The 23,863-nt window shown below is 37.0% G+C and overlaps 1 protein-coding gene across 2 annotated transcripts in view; it reads left to right on the top strand.

The window, feature by feature from the left end:
* Positions 1–20,470, top strand: part of kcnb1 (potassium voltage-gated channel, Shab-related subfamily, member 1) — a 40,210-nt gene extending 19,740 nt beyond the window's left edge. For both annotated transcript variants that reach the window (XM_055021230.1, XM_055021223.1), the window contains exon 3: positions 11,766–20,470. In XM_055021230.1, coding sequence (XP_054877205.1) covers positions 11,766–13,673 — 1,908 coding nt within the window. In that variant the 3' untranslated portion in view covers positions 13,674–20,470. The remainder of the gene's footprint in view (positions 1–11,765) is intronic.
* Positions 20,471–23,863: the final 3,393 nt, after the last annotated feature.

Genomic DNA, 23,863 nt, shown 5'->3' with positions numbered 1-23,863 from the left:
ATATTTTGGCTTTAAGCTGAGCTGGTTTTACTGTCACAGAGTATTACCTTCAAGCAGTAGTGTCTGTGGAATATCGTTCTATGGGACAAATCTGGAATAAATGGTGAACTCTGAGCTGAAAACTCAGCATCGCAGCCCTGAGGCATCAGCTTCTTGTTGCCTCGTCGGAAAGCTCATAGACTTTCACATGCAGCCCTAAAAACACGTAATCCTTGAGATTTTAATATTTCTGCAAACCAACAGTCAGAAAACACAGGAATCTGTGCCTTGCATTGCAACAACTGCAAGATTTTTTTTTTTTCACTGTGAAGGTTGTGGATGACCTTGATGAAAGTGTGGAGGCTTTGGGCAAAGAGTGGATTCACCTAGTTGAAGGAGAAACAAACCCCCCACTGACTGTGAGAGCAAGAAAAGAGAGAGCCCCAAACTATCAGTGTGAAACAATCCTCACCCACCCAGTCCTTTAAGTTTTCTATACATAAACTGCTAAAAGGCTGCATGTATTTTTTTCATTGAAGAACAAACATAATATCACATTAGAAGGTGAATTTCTCAAATGCTGTCATCTGGGATTAGAAATGCCTTTCCTGAATTAGCAATGACTAAGACCTTACCTCAAACAGATTCAATTCTGTCTTTGCAGCTTTGAGGAGGCAAAGAAGACTTGTCAAGATTTATCAAAGTATTGGATGTTTGTTCATGTTGGCTTGTCGTCCAGGTAGCCTTTGAATACCTTAGGTCTAAGAGCTTTTTTCATAATCCGCTTTTATCGAAATTAAAAGCAAAGTGTCAAGAAAAGCCCGCATGCCTAAACAAGAATGACCCAATTTCTTTTCTCCCAAACTGCGAGGTTTATTACTTTCTATGTGATAGCGCAAGTAACATATTTTTAGTGGAGCAGGGGTGTTTTATGTTGATCCGGGAGTGAGTGTGCAGTGGTGTGCACAGATGTTTTGGGGGTGTCGGTGCTCAAGAGGAAAGAAAGGGCACCTTGGAACTGCCAGCTGAGTTAGTTGTGTGGGATTTATGGCATATCGAGCCTGAACATTATGTATATATACCTCTTTCAAATCAATAACTATATGTTTTCTGATGCAGATGTTTTAAAAATATAGTCAATTGGCAGAACTCAAAACAAAGATTCATTTTAAGTGTTAAAGTACTCTGTGAAAATATCAAAAATAACTTTCAATTCAGCAATAAAGGACATTTTCTGTTGTGGATGTGGTAATTGACAAAGTCAGAGTATAGGTCCATAGATATTAGGTTAATCTTCTGGTGAATTATCTTTTCAGCTGATTAAAAATACATCAAAGTAAAGGGAGGAAATGTGGCCAAACAAGATGGAGGCTTATCTCTGTGACTTTCAAGCATTTTTTAATCTAAGTATAAGCTTTAAACAGTAACTAAGGGAGGGCAGAGCTCAACAGGTGGTCATTTTCACGCAGATTAATTTACATTAACTGCTTTTCAAGCAACTTGTTTCTATTTTAATTGAATTAGTCAGTGTACCTTTAAATTGCATCCACTTTGCTTCGTGTTGTCCGTTCACCAAGGCTATAAGGATTTGCATGCTAATTTGTGAGTAAATTTCAAAGGGATTAACAACCCTGACATGAAACGTCCTCCAACCTGAGCTTCTGTAAGATGTGAAGCAAAGCATGTTGCATTTTTACTGTGTTGAACATGACCATGTGTTTTAGTTGTTGATGCGTTAAGAGGAATTTTTCTTTGCATGACGGCTGCTCTGCAAATAGAAATGTTCATATCTATCATTCGACTTCACTTGACTCTTTGTCTTCGTTTCTCTGTTTTTGACATTTTTCCACACACAGTCTCTCTGTCTCTCTCTGTCTCTCTCTCTCTCTCTCTCGCTCCTCGATTCTCCTTTTCTTTCAGAGTCAGTTCTGAAATGTTTAAAACTTCACTGTCACCATCACCATGGTAGCTGTCATCACTGTTAGACTTGCAGCTGCCTCCTATTCAGGCCTTGGTGCTGATTGACTGTATGTGCAGGGGAGTTTTTTGTCTTTCTCTGTCTGATCCTGTTTCTGGATTTCAAATCGATGCTTTTCTTCTGTTTACCTTCTTTTTTTGCCTTTGCGCTGATGTTTGCAGAGCATACCAGGATGTTCTCTGGTTTCTGTAATAAATAAATGATCATAAGCTGTGAGGCTACGTGAACTGCATCATACATTCATTAATGTAGACGCAGAATCCCCATACAATATAAAAGTCTTGTCTCTGTACTTTTTGGCAGCATGTTAAAAAAACAATTTCAAATGCAATAGATGACAGGAACAGCTCTTCTTTCACATTTACTATAGTATTACAAAATTGTCTACATACTGATAGGTCTTATTTAGTCTTCTTGTAATTACAGTTGCATTGTCCCAAAGTTAGAATCCCTCAGAAAATAGCCTCCTTTGGCGTAGCAGCACAGCGCCTATACTGTTTCTAATTATATAACCACCAAGGACCAGTCGGAGTTTAAATATAGATGCTAAGTCTGATTCTCTTCTTCATCTGAAATGCATGAATAATTGAAGAGCAGAGGAGATGAGGTGGGATTCATTCAGAAGATGGATGATGCAAGCATGGATTTTGTACCTAGGTCTTTGATTTGGTAAGGGAGAGCTATGGTTCACTTTGGCCTCACAAATTAGAGGGAAGTTTGATAAATATTCCAAAAATGGCTTATTTCACCCTTTTTCAATGATCCCATGTACTCCTTATCGAGTGTTCCAGATTCCAAAAGGCAGAAATTGACTCAGTTAATTATAGAGACTTTCATGTGCTAATTATTAAAAGTAAACCTTGCTTACATTACATATTAATGAAAGAATGGTGAAAATGTGTGTGACAAAATTAACCTCGGAAGAGTCTCAGTGACAACTGAGTGTGCACGAAGCATGGAGACAGTTGTGATTAGAAACAGAAACTGCTCAGGAAAGTGTAAACTGTATATTGCTATTCTGTGTTAGCTTTGAATTTACATAACTTGTAACAAAGTAAAATTAAATTGGCAAATTGTTTATTCCTATTTAGTATTGATTGTTCGCAGGGAGCATTTTACATAACTGTGGAGAAATTTTAGCCCACGTTTTTTGCAGAACTGTTTTAATTTAGCCACACTAGAGAGCTGTCAAGCATGGACAGCTTGTTCAGAGCCATGCCACAGCATTTTAATCAAATTTAAGCCAGCAGTTTGACCAGGCAACGGACAAACTTTCATTGTGTACATTTGTTTTAATTCATTTATAGATGGTCTTGCTACTGCTAGCTTGAGTTCTTGTCTTCCTGGAAAACACAAAAGTGCTTGTCTTTTAACTCAGGAATACACCAAGGTTCAGCATTTTCTCACAGAGCTGAAATTTCCATCCATCTAACTAACTAACTAACTAACTAACTAACTAACTAACTAACTAACTAACTAACTAACTAACTAACTAACTAACTAACTAACTAACTATTTCTCTCCTAATGTACACATATTCCAAAAATTAATCTTTGTACTTATTGGCCCAGATAATATTTTTCCAAAAGTTTGGGGGTCAGGTTGTGTCATGGCAAAATGTTCTCTTTTGTTAGCAGTGGTTTTGACCTCTGAACTTGCAAACGGATGCAAATTTTTCCACAGTTTCTCTCATTTTGGTGACTTTTAGCTGAACACGACATAGGGTTTTAAATTGTGTTCTGGGCTTCTTTTGTGACCTTCTGGGTGAGTTGATGCACTTTAGGAGTCATTATGATAGAAGGATAATATATATATTTTTTCCAGTTGTCTCATGTTGGTTTGCAGTTTTAAATCCAAAGGGCCTGTTTATCCAACAGCAGGAAACGGAATATTTACCTTTCCTCCATTTTGACCTCTCATTTTGTTGGTAACAAAATTTTAAATGGACAAAAACACAAAGGTTTGACAACATGCTCCAGGCTGAAACCTTTTAGAAACTCAATGTGAATTATGTTCGTGTTTATGTAAACCGAAAACCCTTGTGCACTCAGGTCTGTTTTTTACACACACACACACACACACACGCACACACACACACACACACACGCACCCCCACCCACACCCACACACACACGCACACACACACACACATAGCACAACAAAACCAAATCAACATTCATAATTTACCAAAATGAGAAGGACAAAATGAGGAAGGTTGGTTTTGTTAGTTATCCTTAAGGAGAGAAAGATTAATTTGAAAACAGCTTTTTGTACTCTGGTTTTCTTGTGCAATATTTTTAAATATCTATGCTGGATTTTATCGCAACACTACGTGGAAAAGAATCAAATAACTAAAGTTTTGTGCAATACAGTTATGTGAAACACAATAGTCATCTCAAAACTAAAATGGTCTTAAACATAAGAAAATGTATCGACCCAGTTTCTGAAATCCATATAAGACGACTAAAGAGCCTTTATTTAATGTCAAAGAGTCAAGGTCATGACATTATAGCTTTTGGCAGAATCCAGAAAGAACCGCGACATGCAAGTGATTTGCCCTGGCAAGACGTTTGGAGGTTATGACAAACAGGGCTCTGCTGTTCAAAGTTAAGAGGTGATGCAGGCTGGGGAGCCTACAGCTGAGCCACTGCAAACGTGTCTGTGTATTTCAAGCCATCATGCTGGGGGAATTGTGGAAGACACAGTCTCCTCCCGTCTCTATGGAAACCCCGTCTCTTTTCACAGGCGGAGAGGCGAAGCCGTTCTACATTCGGAATCAGGGGTGTGAATTATTCCGCATTATTACTCGCATAGTATTGATCACTGGCAATAGCATGTTGTATAAAATGAATATCAGTGGCGTAGTAATGATGATGCCTGTTAATCTCTTGAAAATATCAAAGATTAATCGGGTGGAGCAAACATCCGCAAATGAAAATGGTGCCTGGCAGACTTATTTAGGAAACCTTTTCATCCCCTTTCTATTAATAATACTCCTTTATTAACAACTTGAACTGAATCCTGTGCTGTGATACAAAACGCACAAGCAGAAGAAATACATAAAAAGGACTAAAGCAGTACAGATGATTCAAGGCTTAGTAAGCTTTCAGAAAGGTATATACACTGGGACAGGAGGGAGGGAGAGACAAAGAAGGAGATTCTGTCAGACTTGCTTTTCACGAGCAGGTCCACGTCGCCACCTCCTGTCAAGCTTTGAGGGGGTTGTCATGGTGACAGTGGCGAGTGGTAAGGCTGGACAGAGTGTGTTGCATCTCATCCCCGTGGCCCACGATGTAGCTGCAAGGATGATGAGAAAGCAAGTCAGCTGTCGGGGGATCTTGGAGCTCAAGCAAGACCTGGATTCACTCAGCCGAAAACAGAAACCGACACCTCTTCAGCCCCAGCCTGTTGAAAGGCTTAGGAGGAAGTTAAAAAGTACTACCTGTCATCATTATGAAGGTTTAATGTGTTTCTACGGGTGAGCCCTGGCAGAGCGCCAACAATGACTCTGTGGCTCAGAGGGACAGAAAGTTCTGCCACTAAAGCACTATGGTTAGTCCCAGTGCAGTGGGGGTTTGTCCCAGTGCAGTAGTGGTTAGTCCCAGTGCAGTGGGGGTTAGTCCCAGTGCAGTGGGGGTTAGTCCCAGTGCAGTGGGGGTTTGTCCCAGTGCAGTAGTGGTTAGTCCCAGTGCAGTGGTGGTTAGTCCCAGTGCAGTGGTGGTTAGTCCCAGTGCAGTGGGGGTTTGTCCCAGTGCAGTGGTGGTTAGTCCCAGTGCAGTGGGGGTTTGTCCCAGTGCAGTGGTGGTTAGTCCCAGTGCAGTGGGGGTTTGTCCCAGTGCAGTGGGGGTTTGTCCCAGTGCAGTGGGGGTTTGTCCCAGTAGAACGGGACTTCATGCAACATTTTTACCATAGAAAAAGGTGGAAAGATGCTAGAGCACTCAGAGGCTAGGAGTTGGATCTCACCACTGATACTTTACTGGGAGAATATAAAATGAGCTACAAATAATATAACAACACTGATTTTTTTTTTTTAATCTTTGAACCAACTTTAAAAATACTCTAATTTGTCAAAGCTGGTTTTGTTAGTTTTGCTCAAGGTATATGTGTGATTTCAGAATTACTTAAAAAAAAACTGATAAAATTATCAGTTTTGCTCACTGGCAAATTAGAGTATTTTTTTTTAAGTTGGTTCAACAAAATATTTCTCTCAGTTCATAATTTCAGTCCAGGCTTCTCTGTCAAAGAAATGCATGTTTTTGTTACATTTTGAATAAAAGTTGTACAATTCAGCTTCTTACACCGCATTTATACTCTTTTTAGCATGATATAATGTAATGAACCTTACTCTATTAGTAGAGGCTGGTATTAGCGCATTCAAATGAGCATATGTCAACTACTGACTAAATTTTACTTTTTCATGGATATTTCTTGCTTTTGCACCTCAGTGTTGTAATACTCTTCATGGTAATAGTAGCTGACATGCAAATAGTATGTGACGTCATATAACCATACATTTTATGTCAATCACTCAGTTCTCATAGTGAAACAAATTATATTGGTTAATTGGACACAGACCGATGCTTTCAAGTAAACAGTAAATGCACCAACACTTTGTATATTCTGCGAAATGTGTTTTTCTGACTTTACTTCATTGAAAATGCTTTAAAAATATTATAGTTGGATTTGCATCCTTTACATAAACAAGGGTAATCTTGTATTTTCTTCATCTTCATTTACATTTATGAACTCATCCACTATCTAAACACTTGCAGCAGATAAGACTTGCATAAATAATTGGAATTGGTTAAAATCAGAATCAAGTGAGACATTAAAAAACTGTACAGAACTGTAAACAGAGGGATTGATGGAGAAACCTATCAGTGGGCGCTAAATGTTTGCAAACCTAACTGGAAACTTACATCTATTTCTGAAACGAGAAACTAGAAAGTAAATCCACTTGCCGACTTGTTTCTCTGGGCACTGTCACAGTTTAAATTTAAATGAGCTATTTTGCATCCATTTAAGTGAAAGCTCAACCATATTTATGTAAATCCTATCCAGGGAACATAACTCTTTTCCTCAAAACCAAACTGTTTCTGTTGGGCTGACAAAATGTAGTGGTAACTTTGCTGCAAAAGAATAAAATCAGAAAAGCCACACCAACAACGTCACAGCCCATTGCAATGGAAATCATAAATTCTTCTAAGTAAAAATTCAAATAATGGAATCGTGTACATGCTTTTTATATATATATATTTTTTAATCTTAAATAATGTACTTGTTGTATTTGTAATATAAATGTTGTGTCTTACAATATGTAGGATCACTTGTAAATTTTAACCCACAATTGTAACTTTTGTTCCATGTTATTTATACAGTTTTGAGGAAAACCTAATCAAGTCTTAGGCCTGGAGTTTTCTATTATTTTCTATTGACATTATCATCACCCAAATATTTTGTGTAGCTGCTTTATGAATCCAGAGTCGAAATAAAGCAAATAGTGGCCTTGTAATGTTATAAATCATAAGGAATAAATGATAATATTGTTTTATTTTAATGTATTCTGTCCATCTTTAATGAAAAGTTCCAATCATTTCAGTGTTACAGTTGAAATAGGGACTTATCAGTACAGGCAACACCTTTTTTTCTGTTATTGTTCAATTTTGTGAGTCTGTGTAAATTTTCATCCTTGGTTTCCAGTTCTTGTCTGACAGGTGTGACACCTGGCAATGTCTTCTGCTTCATCTGCTTCCAAGTTTGATGTGTTGCATATTCAGAGTTGCATTCATTACTCAAATAGTGAATGATTACTTGAGCTTCTGTTGTTTTAATATCTCAAATCAGTCTGACTATTTCCTACAGACTTCTGACACTAACAAGGTATTTTCTGTGACACAATAGCAGCACACTTGATATTTTCTCTTTCTCTTTAAAACTCAGAGGTGTTTGTGTGTGAAAACTCCCAATTGAAAGTATTTATATTTCCAAACAGACAGAAGGAGTGTTAAGTTGATTTCTTGCCAGGTGAGTGGTGAACAGACATATAAATGGTGAAATCCCTGACAACAAGCGATATTACAAGAGAAGGAAAAAGTCACAGCTGCTGGGACATAGCCAGTCTAAAAGTAGGTCACTGCATGTTTTACAGAGTTGTCATTGAGGCACAGCAGATTGTCCAGAAATAACTGCATTAATATACAGTTGCGTAAGTTTTAAATGTATGTGTTTATGGAATTTAGACTAGGCAGTCAGTGTAGTTTATGCAACCCTTTCTAATAAAATATGCATATTTGGTTTGGTCCAGCACATGTTCTCTAACAGCCTAATGAGGTTCTGGTGTCACCTTGACCCAAAGATGATGTGGGTACTCTCTGTGAAATACTGTGTCTGCTGAACCACTGTACCATATGCCAGGAGAGACACAAACCAGTGAGATCCGGCTTTGTTTAGCATCACAGGGGGATTTCCTGTCACTGTGTCTCCTCTCTTTATCCATCTATCATGCACACGTTGTCTTCTGCTGTCCCTCAAATAAAAATACCTCCATAATTTTATACAGCTTTCCTTTAGTTGGCCACCAGGGTTCATGCACTAATTTTTTATTTATTTACAGAGGACATAGTCAGCCGTGTCAGTCATTAGTCTGTTGTAAAAGGTTTCAAAACTGATGGCTTGCTTAATGTTTTATGTCCATTTTCCGATCTATCTTTCTTGTAAAGCTTTGAGCTTAATTGACTCCCATTTTAGCTGATTACAATTTATTGCAGCCAGCATTCAGAGATGATGACACACTGTGTGAGAGAGCAGGGACTATAAAACTTTAATAATATTTTACTTTAATAACGTAAAATTGGTTAACATATAACCTTTTAAACTTAGCATCTTATACTAGCAATTAACACAGTAAATGTGGCTACATTACTTAAGGTTTTTTCTTGTATTTACAAGAGAAAGAACAATTTAGAATTGATTCACTAGTAGCAACTAGTGACATAAGTAACCTTTAGGAAAAAATATGCCTTACTAACACTGAACCTTTTATTTTTATTTGAATGATATCTTTATGAAATATCACTACACTTTAGTCAAATTCACCATATTTTTAAAAATAGTTTTCTTTTAAATAGATTTTCAAATCGCTGTATTTCTTATATAATTTTTAAACAACTCACTGATAATGAAAGTATTTTGCTAAGTGTTCTTCTCTTTATAACAACATCCACATTGAAGAGTGTTGCTGGTAACAGCTACCTGACACATTCACCGATTAGAAAATGACTTATAGTTTGAGTTTCTAATTGGCTTGTCACCATTCAGGTCAGATCAAACTGATTTCTGAGCCAAGATATTGTTCATAAATAGCCTGTAATTGTATTGATGCCATTAATCCTTTCCTGAGTCCCGTCCCAAACACACATCTAGAGTTCTATTCTAACTCTAGATGTGTGTTTGTGGTCTCATTTGTATGCTTAAAGGTTTGTCTCAGCTGTGGAGTTCAGTGGATTTATGAAATTAGAGCCCTTTGACATTAAAACAACCCAGGGAAGACAAATGTAAAGATGTGTAGGGTGGATGAATGCTCAGAGAGGACAGAGGCCACGGCACCGCATCCTGGGGGAAATGTGCAGGGTTTCTTGGTGGAACTTAACCTCATCACCAAAACATTACACAGCAGCATCAGTGCATCATCATTAGCAATCTTTTTATAGCCTCTCAATCCTATTACCCCTGGCCCCTTTTTGGTCTTGCCTTTCCTCAGCTGCTATCTCTCCCGGCTCTAAGTTTGGAATCTGTCAGCGGTGCCCCTCTGTGTCTCCCTTGAGACTTATTACAAGTCTGATGTGTTTCCTACCCAGAGGATGACCTTTAATACCTGGTGTTTACAAAGGTGCAGCAGATAACACAAGCAGCACATCCTGTTATTTACTTTATGGGGAATAATTTTGTGTTAAACAACATCATTGTTTCCACTGTGGCCTCCCTACCTCCTTCCCTTGTATGCTGCCCCTGTCAGCTTCACCCTCACCTTTCAGTCCCAGACCCTCTTTGCTCTTCAAGTGTTTGATTCAAATAGATTTGCTCCTGGACAAGAGAAGGGGGGGAGACACACACAGAAGGAAGAAAATAAACAGATAGGGCTATTATTCATGCCTGCCGTGAAGCTATGGCAACAGGATCCTTCTGTTCTGATTGGTCATAGATAAGGATGCTTTTTTAGCCGCTCTTACACTCTGGGGAATCTGAATACTAGATTAATTTTCCATTGCATGTTAACTGGGGAGAGTGTTCCTTTATTTAGACAAACAGAATTTCTGATAAGTATTAAACAGATGGACTTGATTAATGTTTTAATAAAGTTTCCTAAAAAAAAAAAAATAGCTGCACTCTGTGTATAGCAAATTAAACTGCAGTAAGATCGGAATGTTTAATCACTGTTTTGAATATCTCTCCATGCTACGCTGCCCTGCACGGAAAACGTTTTAACAATCCTTTGATTTACATCATCATATAACATCCTAACCTTTAGTGTGTGGGCTACTGCCAAAACAGGCTCAATGTTCTAGCAACAACCTCCTACTCATCTCTCTAAGTTGTTCTGTTTGGAGATTTAGGGTTAATATATCCACTGCAGACAGCAGTTCATGAAGTAATGCTGTTCCTTGTACTCTTTAAAGGCAAGGGATGCTCATCACCCTGCATTTTGTTATCTAAGTGCTGCATTAAGATTATAAAAACATTTACAAACAAATAAACATATTTCAATTGGGAAAAATAAAAACTGAGGAACTTTTGATAAGTGCCTGTTCAGAAACAGGAGGACTATAATATACTGAACTATGAAGGAACAATTTCTGGCAGAAGATTACATATGCTTGTCACAGTCATGAATGGCATATTTATTTTGTTTTTTTTAAATGGTTTATTTGAAATGTTTTAATTTGAAGGTTGACATTATGATACATCTAACAACATTAATGATTTAAAAACTGCCATCTTTATTTTGGCCTTTATTCTTTCTTTAACAGGAGGGGTTAACTTCGTGCACACCTCACATGAAAGTTAACTTTCTACTACATCTGTCTATTGCAGTCAGTGGGAGAGAAGTGTGGCCAGTGCAGGGACACACAGGAGAAACAACCAAGCATGAAGACACACATGCATGCTTGTGTTTGCTTATTTAACAAATTTGGAATCCCATTCTTTTAGTTATATTTATGAAAGTGTTGGCTACTAAATATGTCACCTCAACCAGACACGCAGATGCAATGGGGATTTTATAGATTGCTAACCATTATTGTTCACTCAAGCACACTTACTGATGTAAGTACACTAGATAAGTCGGTCATAAATAAATAAGTAGTCCAACCGAGTTCAGTCCATTTGCTGTCAGCCAGTCCCACACTCTGCTGGGTATTTACTGGAGATTTATTTATACTGTGATAATATCAGCATTCTCTCACTGCCTTTCATACTGTCTTCCTGACCTTTAATAAATACATTGAAGGTGTATTTAAATCTGAGAATAAGTAAAGTAACAAATAGGTTTAAAGTGGGTTCTATTTCAAAAGTTTCAAAATGTTATTATATCACAGCAAAAATTTAAAAAAATACCCCATTACTTCTACTCGATGTAATTGCACACGACTTTGCAATGGATTTCTTGTTTTCTTAGCAATTACTGGCATTCTCATATAGAGTTTGCCAGTGTAAGTGTCTTCTCCTCTTTCATCTCAAGTCTTATGTATTTTATCTAATTCCCTAATGGTGCAATCTTTTCTCATGTTACTTCTCTTGTTCTGTCTTTCAGATCTTGGCCATCATCTCCATTCTCTTCATTGTGCTATCCACCATTGCTCTGTCTCTGAACACCCTTCCAGAGCTTCAGGGCACAGATGAGTTCGGCCAGTCCACAGACAACCCACAGCTAGCACATGTGGAAGCTGTTTGTATTGCTTGGTTTACCATGGAATACCTACTTCGCTTTCTCTCGTCTCCCAATAAATGGAAGTTCTTCAAGGGTCCTCTCAATGTCATTGACCTGCTGGCAATTCTACCCTACTATGTCACCATCTTCCTGACAGAGTCCAACAAGAGTGTGCTGCAGTTTCAGAATGTCCGCCGTGTGGTTCAGATCTTCAGGATTATGCGTATCCTTCGTATCCTAAAGTTGGCTCGCCACTCTACAGGACTTCAGTCTCTGGGCTTCACACTCAGGAGAAGTTACAATGAGCTGGGCCTGCTTATTCTGTTCCTCGCCATGGGTATCATGATCTTCTCTAGTCTTGTATTTTTTGCCGAGAAAGATGAAGAGGATACAAAGTTCAAAAGCATTCCGGCTTCTTTCTGGTGGGCCACCATCACCATGACCACAGTAGGGTATGGAGACATCTATCCCAAAACTTTGTTGGGAAAGATTGTGGGGGGATTGTGCTGTATTGCTGGAGTGCTTGTAATTGCGCTACCTATTCCCATTATTGTGAATAACTTCTCCGAGTTCTATAAGGAGCAGAAAAGGCAAGAAAAAGCCCTTAAAAGAAGGGAGGCTCTTGAGAGGGCAAAACGAAATGGTAGCATTGTTTCTATGAACTTAAAGGAAGCTTTTGCTCGTAGTGCAGAGCTCATGGATGTAGTAGTAGAAAAGAGTGAGAGACCTCATGACAACCACCTGTCCCCAAGTCACTGGAAATGGGCGTCCAAAAGAGCTGCATCAGAGACAAGTTCAAACCGTTCCTTCAATGCCCAAGAAATAGGCTCTCCCTGCAAAGCTCGAGACACCAGTCCCCAAAGATTGAATGTTGAGAAATTAGAAGAGATGTATAGCCAGATGGCAAAGACACAGTCACAACCTAACCTCAATGCAAAAGACAGAGGGTGCAGAGTTAGCAAACAGAGAGATGAGATAGAGCTTGGAGCCATTCATGACCATGGGCCATCAGTGCTCGGAGATGGAGTGGGGGACATGAAAAGCTTGTCTAGTATAGATAGCTACATCAGTTGTGCTACAGACTTCCAAGAGAATCCACGCTATTCCCACAGTCCAGCAGCAGACATTGGTCTTAAAGAAAGCAGCCGGTTTACTTTTGGTCCAGTTACAGTTTTGTCTCAACACATTAGTAAAAAAATGGGTCATCAAATCATAGGGCAGCATGAGTCTGTGCTGAGTCCAGGATCAAAATCCTCAGGCCCAGAGAACACAAGAAGATTCTTGTTTTCAGGAAACTCCTCAAAAAGCCTTAAAGGAGGCTGCCGTAGCGACGGGGATTCGGGGCCATCCCCACTTTCAGACAGCTCAGTTGTCTCAGACCAGTCTCTTTTGAGTCCTGAAGCATCTGTGTACACCACTGCCAGCAGCAGGACCCCTCCAAAGTCACCAGACAGCACTGCCATGGCCCCTACAGTTTTCACTTTCCATGACTCCTCAATCAGCAAATACATCGATGCTGATACGGATGACGATGAGCACCTCCGGGACATTACTGAGGCCAGTCCCTCAGACCATCTACTGGCTGGTGGCAGCCCAAAACGCAGTATTAACATACATTACCAGAGAGGGACTAACCATTTAGAAACAGCGCAAAAGATGCTGGGTCAGAACTGTTACTTTCCTCTTGAAGGTATTCGTGGGAAAGCTCATGAAAATCATATAGGACCTGACCCAGCACGTAAACCAAAGGCTGAGAGGGGACGACAAAATACTTTGGACAAAGGCCTTTGAAGTATAGGTTATCAGAGACACATGGAACGCAGGTGGACATATAGTCATTGACAAATACACCTGGCAAACAGAGTTACTCAATAAGCTAGAGACAACGAAAGGTATAGAGAAAAAGGCTCTCATATTTCACAAATAACCTGAGCATGCCTCTAGGGCAACAAGCTATGTCAATACATGTTGGGAATATTTTGGAAGAAAAATACCTTAAGTTGGAGAATGTCACTGCCCCTCCTTTGAGTTCATTCCTGTGTGCTGTATTTCACATCAACAAAACTAAAGAACATCCCCAAATAGCCAGTGGGTTTGTTTAAAAATGCAGAGTCAGCAGAGAGATTGAGCTACGGAAATAACTGGAAGTAACACAACAAAATAATGATTTCAGCCAAAGGGTTCCATAAAAAAAACAAAGTCCACATTCTTGTAGTGACTCCCATTTTTTTATTATTATTATTATTGGAGACATACCAGAGGACCTAGAAGCCTATAAGCAACATATTGTGCCCTCCATTCCCAAACCTGGCCTTAATCCTTTACATTTGCAAGTATGTGCATACGTGTGTGAGGTAATTTGAATATGAATGAGTGAATTATGAGAACCTGATGTAAACAAAATCTTAAAACAATCTAACCTGATTTATTTTTTTATAGATAAGAGAAAGTCCCTTATACAGAAGTGATTTGGTTGTCTACAATGTCAGATTTTTATGTATGAGATTTAATGTCTTTGCTTAAGGTCTGTAGTTATCACAGGATCCCACTCATTTTTTTATTGCCTGGGCCTCATGGCCTATTTTTAGCATCTGTCCTGCTATCTTTTAGGTTTACATGTTGTGTATGGAATGGATGACTACAGAACATCTGTCACTGGATGTTTTTATTTTAGCATTGTATGAAGTTTTATGAGGGTAAAGATGGACCTTAGCTGAAATATTGGTTAAAGAAAAATGAGAAACATCTCAATTGCTGCATAAAGAGAAAGCACATGCACGCTCCCACAACAGCAACATAAAAACATGAATTGGCAGTGAAAACAGTTAAAGAAATGTTTAAAGTAGACTTATCTTGTAATGTTTTACAATGTACTCACATGAAGTTTACATTTGAATGACAGATTCTCAGCGTGTGTCAGCTTTGATTTGACTGACTTTAAGTTTTAAATAGTTGAATAGGACACAAGAACAAAAAAAAGGTTTTCCTTCTTGTTTCTAAACGTAATTAACTCTATAAGCACTCACTATGTTCAAATATGATTTTATATATAGTTACCAGATTTGATCCTCACTCACAAATGCACATACCCTCACATGCAAGCCTGCTGAAGATAGCCACATGCTACATAGATACTGATATTTTCCATAGAGATGTGATTCAATCAACATTGCTTTCAAGAGGAAAGGAAAGGTTTCTTAATTAGTGTTGGAGGTCTGCATGTCACAGATGCTTGTAGGCATATATAAAAGCCCTCACTGATTAAAGACATGTCCATAATGTGGCAGGAGTCTATGATAGTTGCATGCCAAATTCACTCCTCACTGTGTTATTTATGAACAATGTGTCATTGCAAACTTATGATGTAAGAATCTGTGAAGTTCAGCAAACGCTCCATATCCAACATTTTGTATTTTTATATCATACCTCATATAACTAAATTCACCGGCTTGTTTGCACTGCCCTGTACAGTGCTGTAAAAAGGTGACAGTCCCTCACACATTTCTTCAGGGGTTTCTGTTGCTTTTTTGACATGCTTAAGCATGTTCAGATTACATAATTTACACATTAAGCAGTACACAGTAAGCCCAACAGAATAAACCTTCATAGAGGCAAATAAGGTGATCAACAAAGACATGACCCAAATTTTTTTAACATGTAGTACGACTAACCAGTAGGAATACAAAAATATGTGTTCAAGTCGTGATTTTATTTGTCAGACGTTTTTTTATTTTTTTTTTATTTAATGTGTGATTAACCACATTAATTTTGTTCAAGGGTGGAAATTTGACCAGCCACCCTTAGGGTTGACTATATAAGGGGAATTTAAACAACATGAACCATAGTAAAAACAATTTCAAACTATTTTTTTCTTTAAACAAGGCATAATGCAAAAAAAACCATCCATTGTGTTTGAATTAAAGCAATTCTGCAAAGAACAGTGGCCCAAAATTTCTCCTTTGGGAAATACAAGTCTCTTTGTCAGTTCACTTAAACACCTGAGAGCAGAGTTTTCTTCCAGCTTTTAGGTTTATGTGGCGATTACTTTTATACATAGCGCCACATTGTTTTTGTCACTCCCCCCCGTCTAATAAGGGAAAACATCATTTGAATAATACATTTTGTATTTCCTCGGGTTATTTTGTTAGCTTGGAAAATCCTTTGGTGACATTTAAGTGAGAGAAGAAAAAACACACATAAACAAACAAAATGTGCAAGGGACCAAATCCTTTTTACAGTGCATAACAAGCACAAGTAAGGCCATGAGGGTCTGCAGATGCACCATTCTTGCTCAGTCTATACCACTCTGACAGCACTAAGCTAGGCCTAAATTAAAGGAGAAGAGCAAGCATATTTTCTTTCATTGATTTATGTGTTTTTTAAATGATGGATAGAAGAACATTTAGCAAGGAATTCAGAACTTGCTGATTATTATTCTTGAGTAATAAAGTACAGCGACAGCCATAATTAATCTTTTTAACAAAAGACAAAAGCATCAAAAATTACAACTTTGGCCTAAAATTATAATGAGCATAATCCTTCGTTTAAAAAGATTCTCCATATTTCATATCCACAATACACTTCTGGTTGCCATTCACTCCCATCCTGCATGCCAGCTCAGGTCAGTGCTCCCCTAACAAAGTGGACAACCTGTTTTATATCTTTTCAAATATTCTATCATCATAATATGTGCTGCTTTAACATTATTTATAGATTGCAGCTACTCCACAAACACATCAGTGGAAAGCAGGTTGAAATACCTTATGTGGCATTGCTGCATTCTTTATCTGAATTCAGCAGCAACTCCTACTACTTTGAATCTTCTTTTGCAGAACAAATACCACCAGATTTTATGAGACATCCAAATTAATGCAGATTATGTGGCAGATTGCAATGGTCTTTGAGAATCTGCTGTTTTTTACTGTCTAATCAACTTTTCCTCTACATGAGTACAAAAAACCCTCAGATAATATGGCCAAGCTACTCAGCACTGTGTGATATTACTTGCTTGGCAGACCAGTTTGAATGGCAACATTTGATTTTGTTAGACTTTGTAAATTGTTTAGATGATAAAACTCTGGTTTTTATCAATTAAATTTGTTTGGTTTTGTTTTGATCACACTGTCATTTAGTAAATCAGGTCCAGAGTCATGTTGAACAAATTGCTACATCCCCTGCATAAGTCACTCATTCATTAAAAAAAAAAGTTTCAACACATAGTCAGAGGACATAGTCATACTGTAAATCAAAAGTTTGAACATTTGGCAGAAAGTACACTTAAAGCTCATAAAATACACACAAAAAAATCCCTAAAAGCAAATGAAAGTTTGGTAGTACACAATCAATAGATATAGTTCAATTTCACAAAGTATAACAAAATCAAAATACTGTCTGACTGTTAGGTGGGAAAAAAATGTCAGTAACAGACGTTAGATAAAAAGCCCAAAATAAAAACATGTAAAACAAGATTTTTTTTTTTCATTTACAGCAAAGAAAGAAATAATTCAACAAAGAAAAACTGAATAACAATTTGCCTGTCATCTATCAGTATTGTGTTTCCCAGTTCCATCATTAAAACACATAATGAGGAAACCTAAAATTTCCGCAGAGTTTCAGGGACTTGTAAAGTCGATCCTCCCTCCAACATTTCTGGGCTACATTTGGTAGATTTTCTTCCCTTAAACTCTGTCATTTTTATATGTCTCCTTTCATCACATCAAGGTTTATGGGAACAAACATGTTTGTAAAAAAAGCATCTAAGTCATTTCCAGACGCAGACCAACTGGTGAAACGGTAAGTAAAAAAGCCATTGGACTAGAATGAATGTAGTTTTTAAAAGTAATAACAGATTCGGACTGATTTAGATGTTTTTGTCTTGTGGTGAAAAGTCCAATCACAAATCCAGATTCTGTTTTCAGTTTTAATCACAGAGTTGGACCATTTCATATTGCTCTCCCTTACTGAGAGTAGCTGAGGTGTGAAAGGAATAGCAATGACTGTGAGGAGCCGAGGGGAGCCGAGCCTGTTTGTGTGTGCGTTACCACTGGGAAGCATTAAAGCAGCAAGGGCGCTGCTTAATGGAAAAGAATGAACTGTATTTGATGGGAATGTGTGTTTGTGTTGTGGGATTCCTGATTTTGTTTTCTTCCCAAGTACATCTGCTATTTTAGCTGAAACAAAATATAATTCTGAAATCCAAATTATAAAGAGAAAAAAATTATATTGTTTTTTCGCCATGACACAAAAGTAAAATTTTCTATTGAAAATGGCATGTATGTAGGGAAAATGCTACACGATCCAATCTGTATTTCAGTATCTTATATTTAGGGAGAAAAATCAAACTGTTATTTTAACAAGTGCTCAGTTATAGTATGCATACTGCTACTATCTAATAAAACATTGCCATAGGTCTAACACTTGAATACTGCTGCACAAGAACTGCTGGAAGGCCATGCACATTTCCTCAGATGGACAATGAAAATGGCTTTGTTTACATTCATGGATACGTGCTTTCTGTTCTTGATGTGTGCGTACATCGAATTTGATGATTTTAAATGGTTAATTTCTGTAAAAACAGCTGCTAATCATTCATAACCAGCAGTCAAATATATGTCATCTTTCACTATACGGTGACCCCTAAAAAGAAATTATGTTTCATTATATGACAGTCACAGATGTCCTTTAAAGTTAACAATGTAACCTAAAAAAAAAATTATAATTATATATATAAAACAAACACTGCTCCTGAAGCATCATGTGACCCTTTTATGTGTGTTTTCTATACTACAGTATAGTCAGGGACCATTATTGCTGAAATATCTCTGAACAATGATGACAATCAATATTTCATCAGAAGGCAGCAAGCTCTACTTCAGAGAATTGAGATTTATTGTGGAGATACAAATTTACAGCCATGCACAAACACACTCTTGCTGAAATAAGCACCAGAATCCCAACAAGTGTTGATACTTTTAATCTTTTTGACCAAGAAAACACTAGGTAACAAGTTTAATTTGACTGTAATACTGTGACACAGAGCAAACATATTATTACTCAATGTATGTTCTTACAATTAAATTTGTTTTTATTTGCTGGCAAAATCATTTGGGGTTGTTAAAGTGGGGTTATGTGGAATAGTTGTAGGCAGTTAGTATCTTGTGTAAAAAAAAGTTTTCAAAATATCTGACTGGAGAAAGATTATTTCTGGCATTGAAAATCAAGCTAATGATTGCTTCAGTTTCAAAATGTCTGTCATCTTAAAACTTCAATTTAATTATTTTATTGCTTTACCAATCTTCAATCTTCAAACTATATTTATATATATAAACTATATTTATATAGTTTGAAGATTGAACAATTCAGTTCAGTTTATTTATAAAGTTAAAAGAAATGATAATTTTCAAACATTTTACAAGATATAGAATATTCAGTTCAAATCTAGGTACATCAAAATCAATAATCAAATTAATCAGAATCGTACTAATACAAAAAGGTCCAATTATTCATTATCATAATGTAATTTTCGAGGTTGGAGTTTTTTTTTTAAAATAAATGAATCAGGGAAGATACTGACCTCTACTTATTGTCCACAGAACCCTCTTTAAAAAAAAGTCATCTCTTTAAGGCATGCCAGGGTGCTCCATTTTTAATGGAAACCAATATGAAACAAACCATGTGAAGCACCTTTTAATTTTTTCACCTCTAAGTAGAGATATTTACTCAAATTAAAAGACTAAATTATGATTGTTTGACTTTAGTTTAAAAAAAAAATCAAGAAGAGCACAGATTCTTTCATTATAACCATACTCTCAATTGTCTTTTAAGACTTCCAAGTGTACAGATAAATTCATTAAGTTAAAAGCTAAAGTGTAATTAGGTTGTTAGCTGATATATTTCAAAGTTTAAAATAAAGACTTTTGCATTTATTTGATAGAACCCCACAGGTCCTTTAAAGAGCATGTGGTAGTTTTAAAACCCCAGTAAGGATCTTTTTTATAAGCTGCACACACTGAATCTAACACTGTATCACAGGGTTGGGGTTGATTCGAGATGCCTTGATGGAGTACACTCATCACATGCGACACCACATATTAGAGAATGGAAGTACAATAAAACCAACAGGAGTACACAAAATGTCAGATATATTTTTTTAAGGTTTACACTCCAAGTGGAATTGACCCCAACCTTGCCTAAGCCATTGATCTTTGTAAAGTACACACTCTTTCCAGGGAATTAAATAAAAAATAGAAATAATAAAAAAAAAACAAGATATTTGAACGACCTTAGCCAGCTCTTATACGATGTTGTTTGTAGGTCTCGAGGCTGTCTGTTTTGTAAAAGAAAAAAAACACAGAACATTTTTACCCATTGACTTTCTATGCTGTTGTTTCTGTATAAGTGTTCTACTGTTCAGTGCATGTTGTAACTTTGGCGTTGTGACTGGTTGTGATTCACACATAGCCAGTACCTGTCATGTACAAAAAAAAAATGTGTCTGAATGTCTTAAGATATTTCTATTTCTTATGAAAAAGTAACATTTCCCTTGAATGACTCAAAATGAAATAAATCAAATCACTTTACAGTTTGAACTGATTTCTTGACTTTCATTTTACAGTTAATTATATGTAAGACAGAGGATGTATAGTAAAAAAAAAAAAACAGAATGAGGAGAAAGCTGAAGGATTTTGGGCAGAAACGAGCTTCCAGCTTTCCGAGATTTCACCACAGAGCCCTAAATCGAGGATTCCCCCCAGCCTCCCACTGGAGAGATGGTCTTCTGCAGAAGGGGGAGGAATGGGAGGCAAAAGTAACAAGAACGTTTTTTCAAATCACACGAGAAACAAGGTTGCCATCTAGTGGTGGTGTGTCTGTGCAACAAAGTAGGTTCAGATCAGATTTCTGGGAAAAGAAAAAGAGAGAAAAACTGGAACTGCGACCAAAGCCTTTCCAATACAACTGACCCACATATTTGCACTCACCACTGGGCTTCTCAAAATACTAATGGAGGTAGAGTTGCACACACCAAGTCTGTTCTAGGTCTTGTATGCTGTCTATTAAAGGATGACGTGTCAAAAAATAGCATGAGGCAAACCAGCTATTATTTGATGTGCTTGTAAAAATTATATGAATAATTCTTTCTAGCAGTTAACAGCTAAAAGGCAAAAGCGTTATAAACACTGAAAAACTCAAGACTAGAAAATTCTTTTTATTTTTCAGTGAAATGGTTATTAATATTGAACATCAGCAAGAAGTTTAGAATAATGTATTTGTTTGTGTAATAGCAAACAAAAATATGAAGTAAAATCAGGTTTCCTGGATGATACTCAACAGGGAATTAGCTAAACTTAGTCCAGGCTGCTTCTTATGAAACAAATGTTTTGTACATTAAATATCCTCTTATTCTAAACATGTTTAACTAATAAAACAGAATTAGAATTAGTTATTGTCAGGGTCAGTTCCATTCATAAAATAAATGACAATGTATAGATTTATAAGGTGACTTTCTTTGTAATAATAGTTCTCCTGCTGTGAAATGTATGCAGTAACTCTCTGTCTCGCACATTTTGCTAAGACCTTCACCTACATGATTTAGTATTCACAGTAAATTTAAGCAGTCTAATAAAAAAAAAACATTCTACCATTGCTTTCTTTGTTATATAAATCATAACTTAAGTTATGATATATATAACAAAGCGTTACTAATCATTTAATAGCGTGGTTTATTTTATACTGAAAACAAACTGGTTGCACTTTCTAAGTTTATTCATTCATTTTTCACCCTGTCATTCCACCACTCCCCTCAGACAACTGGGATACCACAGAACTAATTTAGAGCCACTTCTTGACGCTGTGATTGGCAAGCAACACTGTTGCTGAATTATTTGCTGTCGTCTTGATCGAGCGCTACGGTTCGATGAAACTCCTTGCAGAGGTCACCGAGTGATTCCAGTGAAATTATAGGACATGTGCCTTAAATTACTGTGCTGTTTCAACAGCTGACGACCCCAAGGTCAGGCCTTCGGCTCGGCGAGTAACCATGGCAACAAGGATTTAGTTAAGGCTTCTGTATTTGATCCATTATTGCAACAGTTGCTAACCAACAAAGAAGAACAAAGCATCTGTCTTTACAATATTGCCATTTAATCTCTTGATTCATTGACACGTCTATGTAGCAAACATACAGATTTATCATGTTTACTTTGCTGATGTATCTTTTATGAAAGTGCCAACCTAGAAAATATGAAAAGAAAATTACATTTTATAGAATGCAATTAGCTAGTATTTGCGTGTCATTGTTAATGTGTGTGAAATAACGATTTGGGTTTTCTGTTTAGTCACTGACGAAGCAATGAGATGAACCAGTCGTCATTGAAAACATAATGACTGTGAAAGACATCATCACCTCAGATTTGGACTGCTTTTCTTTAAATGTAAAATTTCATCTTTCAAAACTTTTAAGGACAAACGTGGCGTGGCCCAATTGGTCTTGGGTTTTCAAACTGAGAGCCAGACTTCCTGTCTCACAACTTTCTTGTAAAGATTGTGGAGCACAGAGGCTGCAAACAGTTCAAGACCATTACATTACTAACACTATCTCTTACTTTTAGTATAATATGCAAGTTCTACACCAGATAGAATAAAATACAGCCCTTTGAAAAAAGAAAAGGCTATTTGTGTCACCTGTCCCCTGTATCTTTTCCCCAAATTCTGAGATAACTTGAAAACTGAATTTTGTGAACAGAAAAGAAAAAAAGAATTTAAAAATCTGTGAATTTGTGCAGACTGCTACAAACAACACATATTGAACTTGTGATTGTTTTTCTCTCCCAGAATTACTCTTTTAAAAGGCAAAGTAATTTCCTTTTAGTTAGTTTTATACCAGTTGAGTGACCACCAGAGGCAGAAGGCAGGGTGGTGAGCTGAAAATTATTCATCAGTCATCGCTGCATATTTTAAAGGAACAGTGCACTGAAACAAAAATTGGAACAGAAATAGCCATTGGTGAAGTTAAATATAGGTTGGTTATCACAACATAGAAATCACAGTGTCACATTGTAGCACTTTGAAATTAAAAATAAGTCTTGATTTTTCACAAAAATATTCCACTTGTTAAAATCTCCCTTTGATTAATAAATGGGAAATTATAAAGTTTAACAGACAGCCTTAACTGTTGGAAATGTCCTTGATACAGTTAGAAAAGTAGAAACATATTTATTATATGTTAAAAAAAACTGTTTTTGTTTGCTTCACATTGACTTTTTTTCAATTATCTGACAACAAATGAAATCCGCTGAGGACTGTGCAACGCTCTAGCCAATGTTATTGTTTCAAAATAAATGTTATATTGTAATTAAATGGTCTTAAATTAATTTAGTCTTGAAGCTTTATTGAGATGGGACATTTTTTAAGTCCCTGCACAGCACGTAATTGTGAGTCTAAATAAAAAATGATGGTAGGAAAGCTATGAAAAGAGCTTTAATTGCTCTTGCAAAGCATTTATAAATTCACAAGAACCAGGCTATTCATGATCACCTAGAAAACACAACCAGGCTCACAGAAGCCTGCATTTATGAAGTAGACAGCAAGTATGTGTGTATTGTGGCAACATCCTTACTTGTTTAATATGATTCTCACTGCTCAGTTGAGCAGCTGTTGAAGTGAAGCCAGATTAAATCTTTGAATTGTGTCCATTCATCCTAATGATTCAGTGATACTTCCAGATATGCTAACTACACAGCCAAGCTCATTTTTTCTGGCTGAGTTAAAACTGAAACAGGCTGAGGTTCAGTATAATGCTTCTATGTTTCCCACCACATCCAATCAATATTACAGCCAACCTTTCACTATTTATTTTGGTTACAAGCCATGTTCCCAGAAAACATAAAAAACATAATGGTCTTAAGCTTTCTCATCATCCTTATCACTTGTGACTTTCACCCTCCATCTTCCATTTCAGAGGTTATATCTCAGTAACCTCTGAT

This window comes from Poeciliopsis prolifica, unplaced genomic scaffold (genome assembly GCF_027474105.1).
Source record: "Poeciliopsis prolifica strain line A6 unplaced genomic scaffold, Auburn_PproV2 SCAFFOLD003, whole genome shotgun sequence".
In the NCBI taxonomy this organism is placed as follows: Eukaryota; Metazoa; Chordata; class Actinopteri; order Cyprinodontiformes; family Poeciliidae; genus Poeciliopsis; species Poeciliopsis prolifica.
Note: the sequence above shows the minus strand (reverse complement) of the source record. Positions and strands in the feature narration are given on the sequence as shown.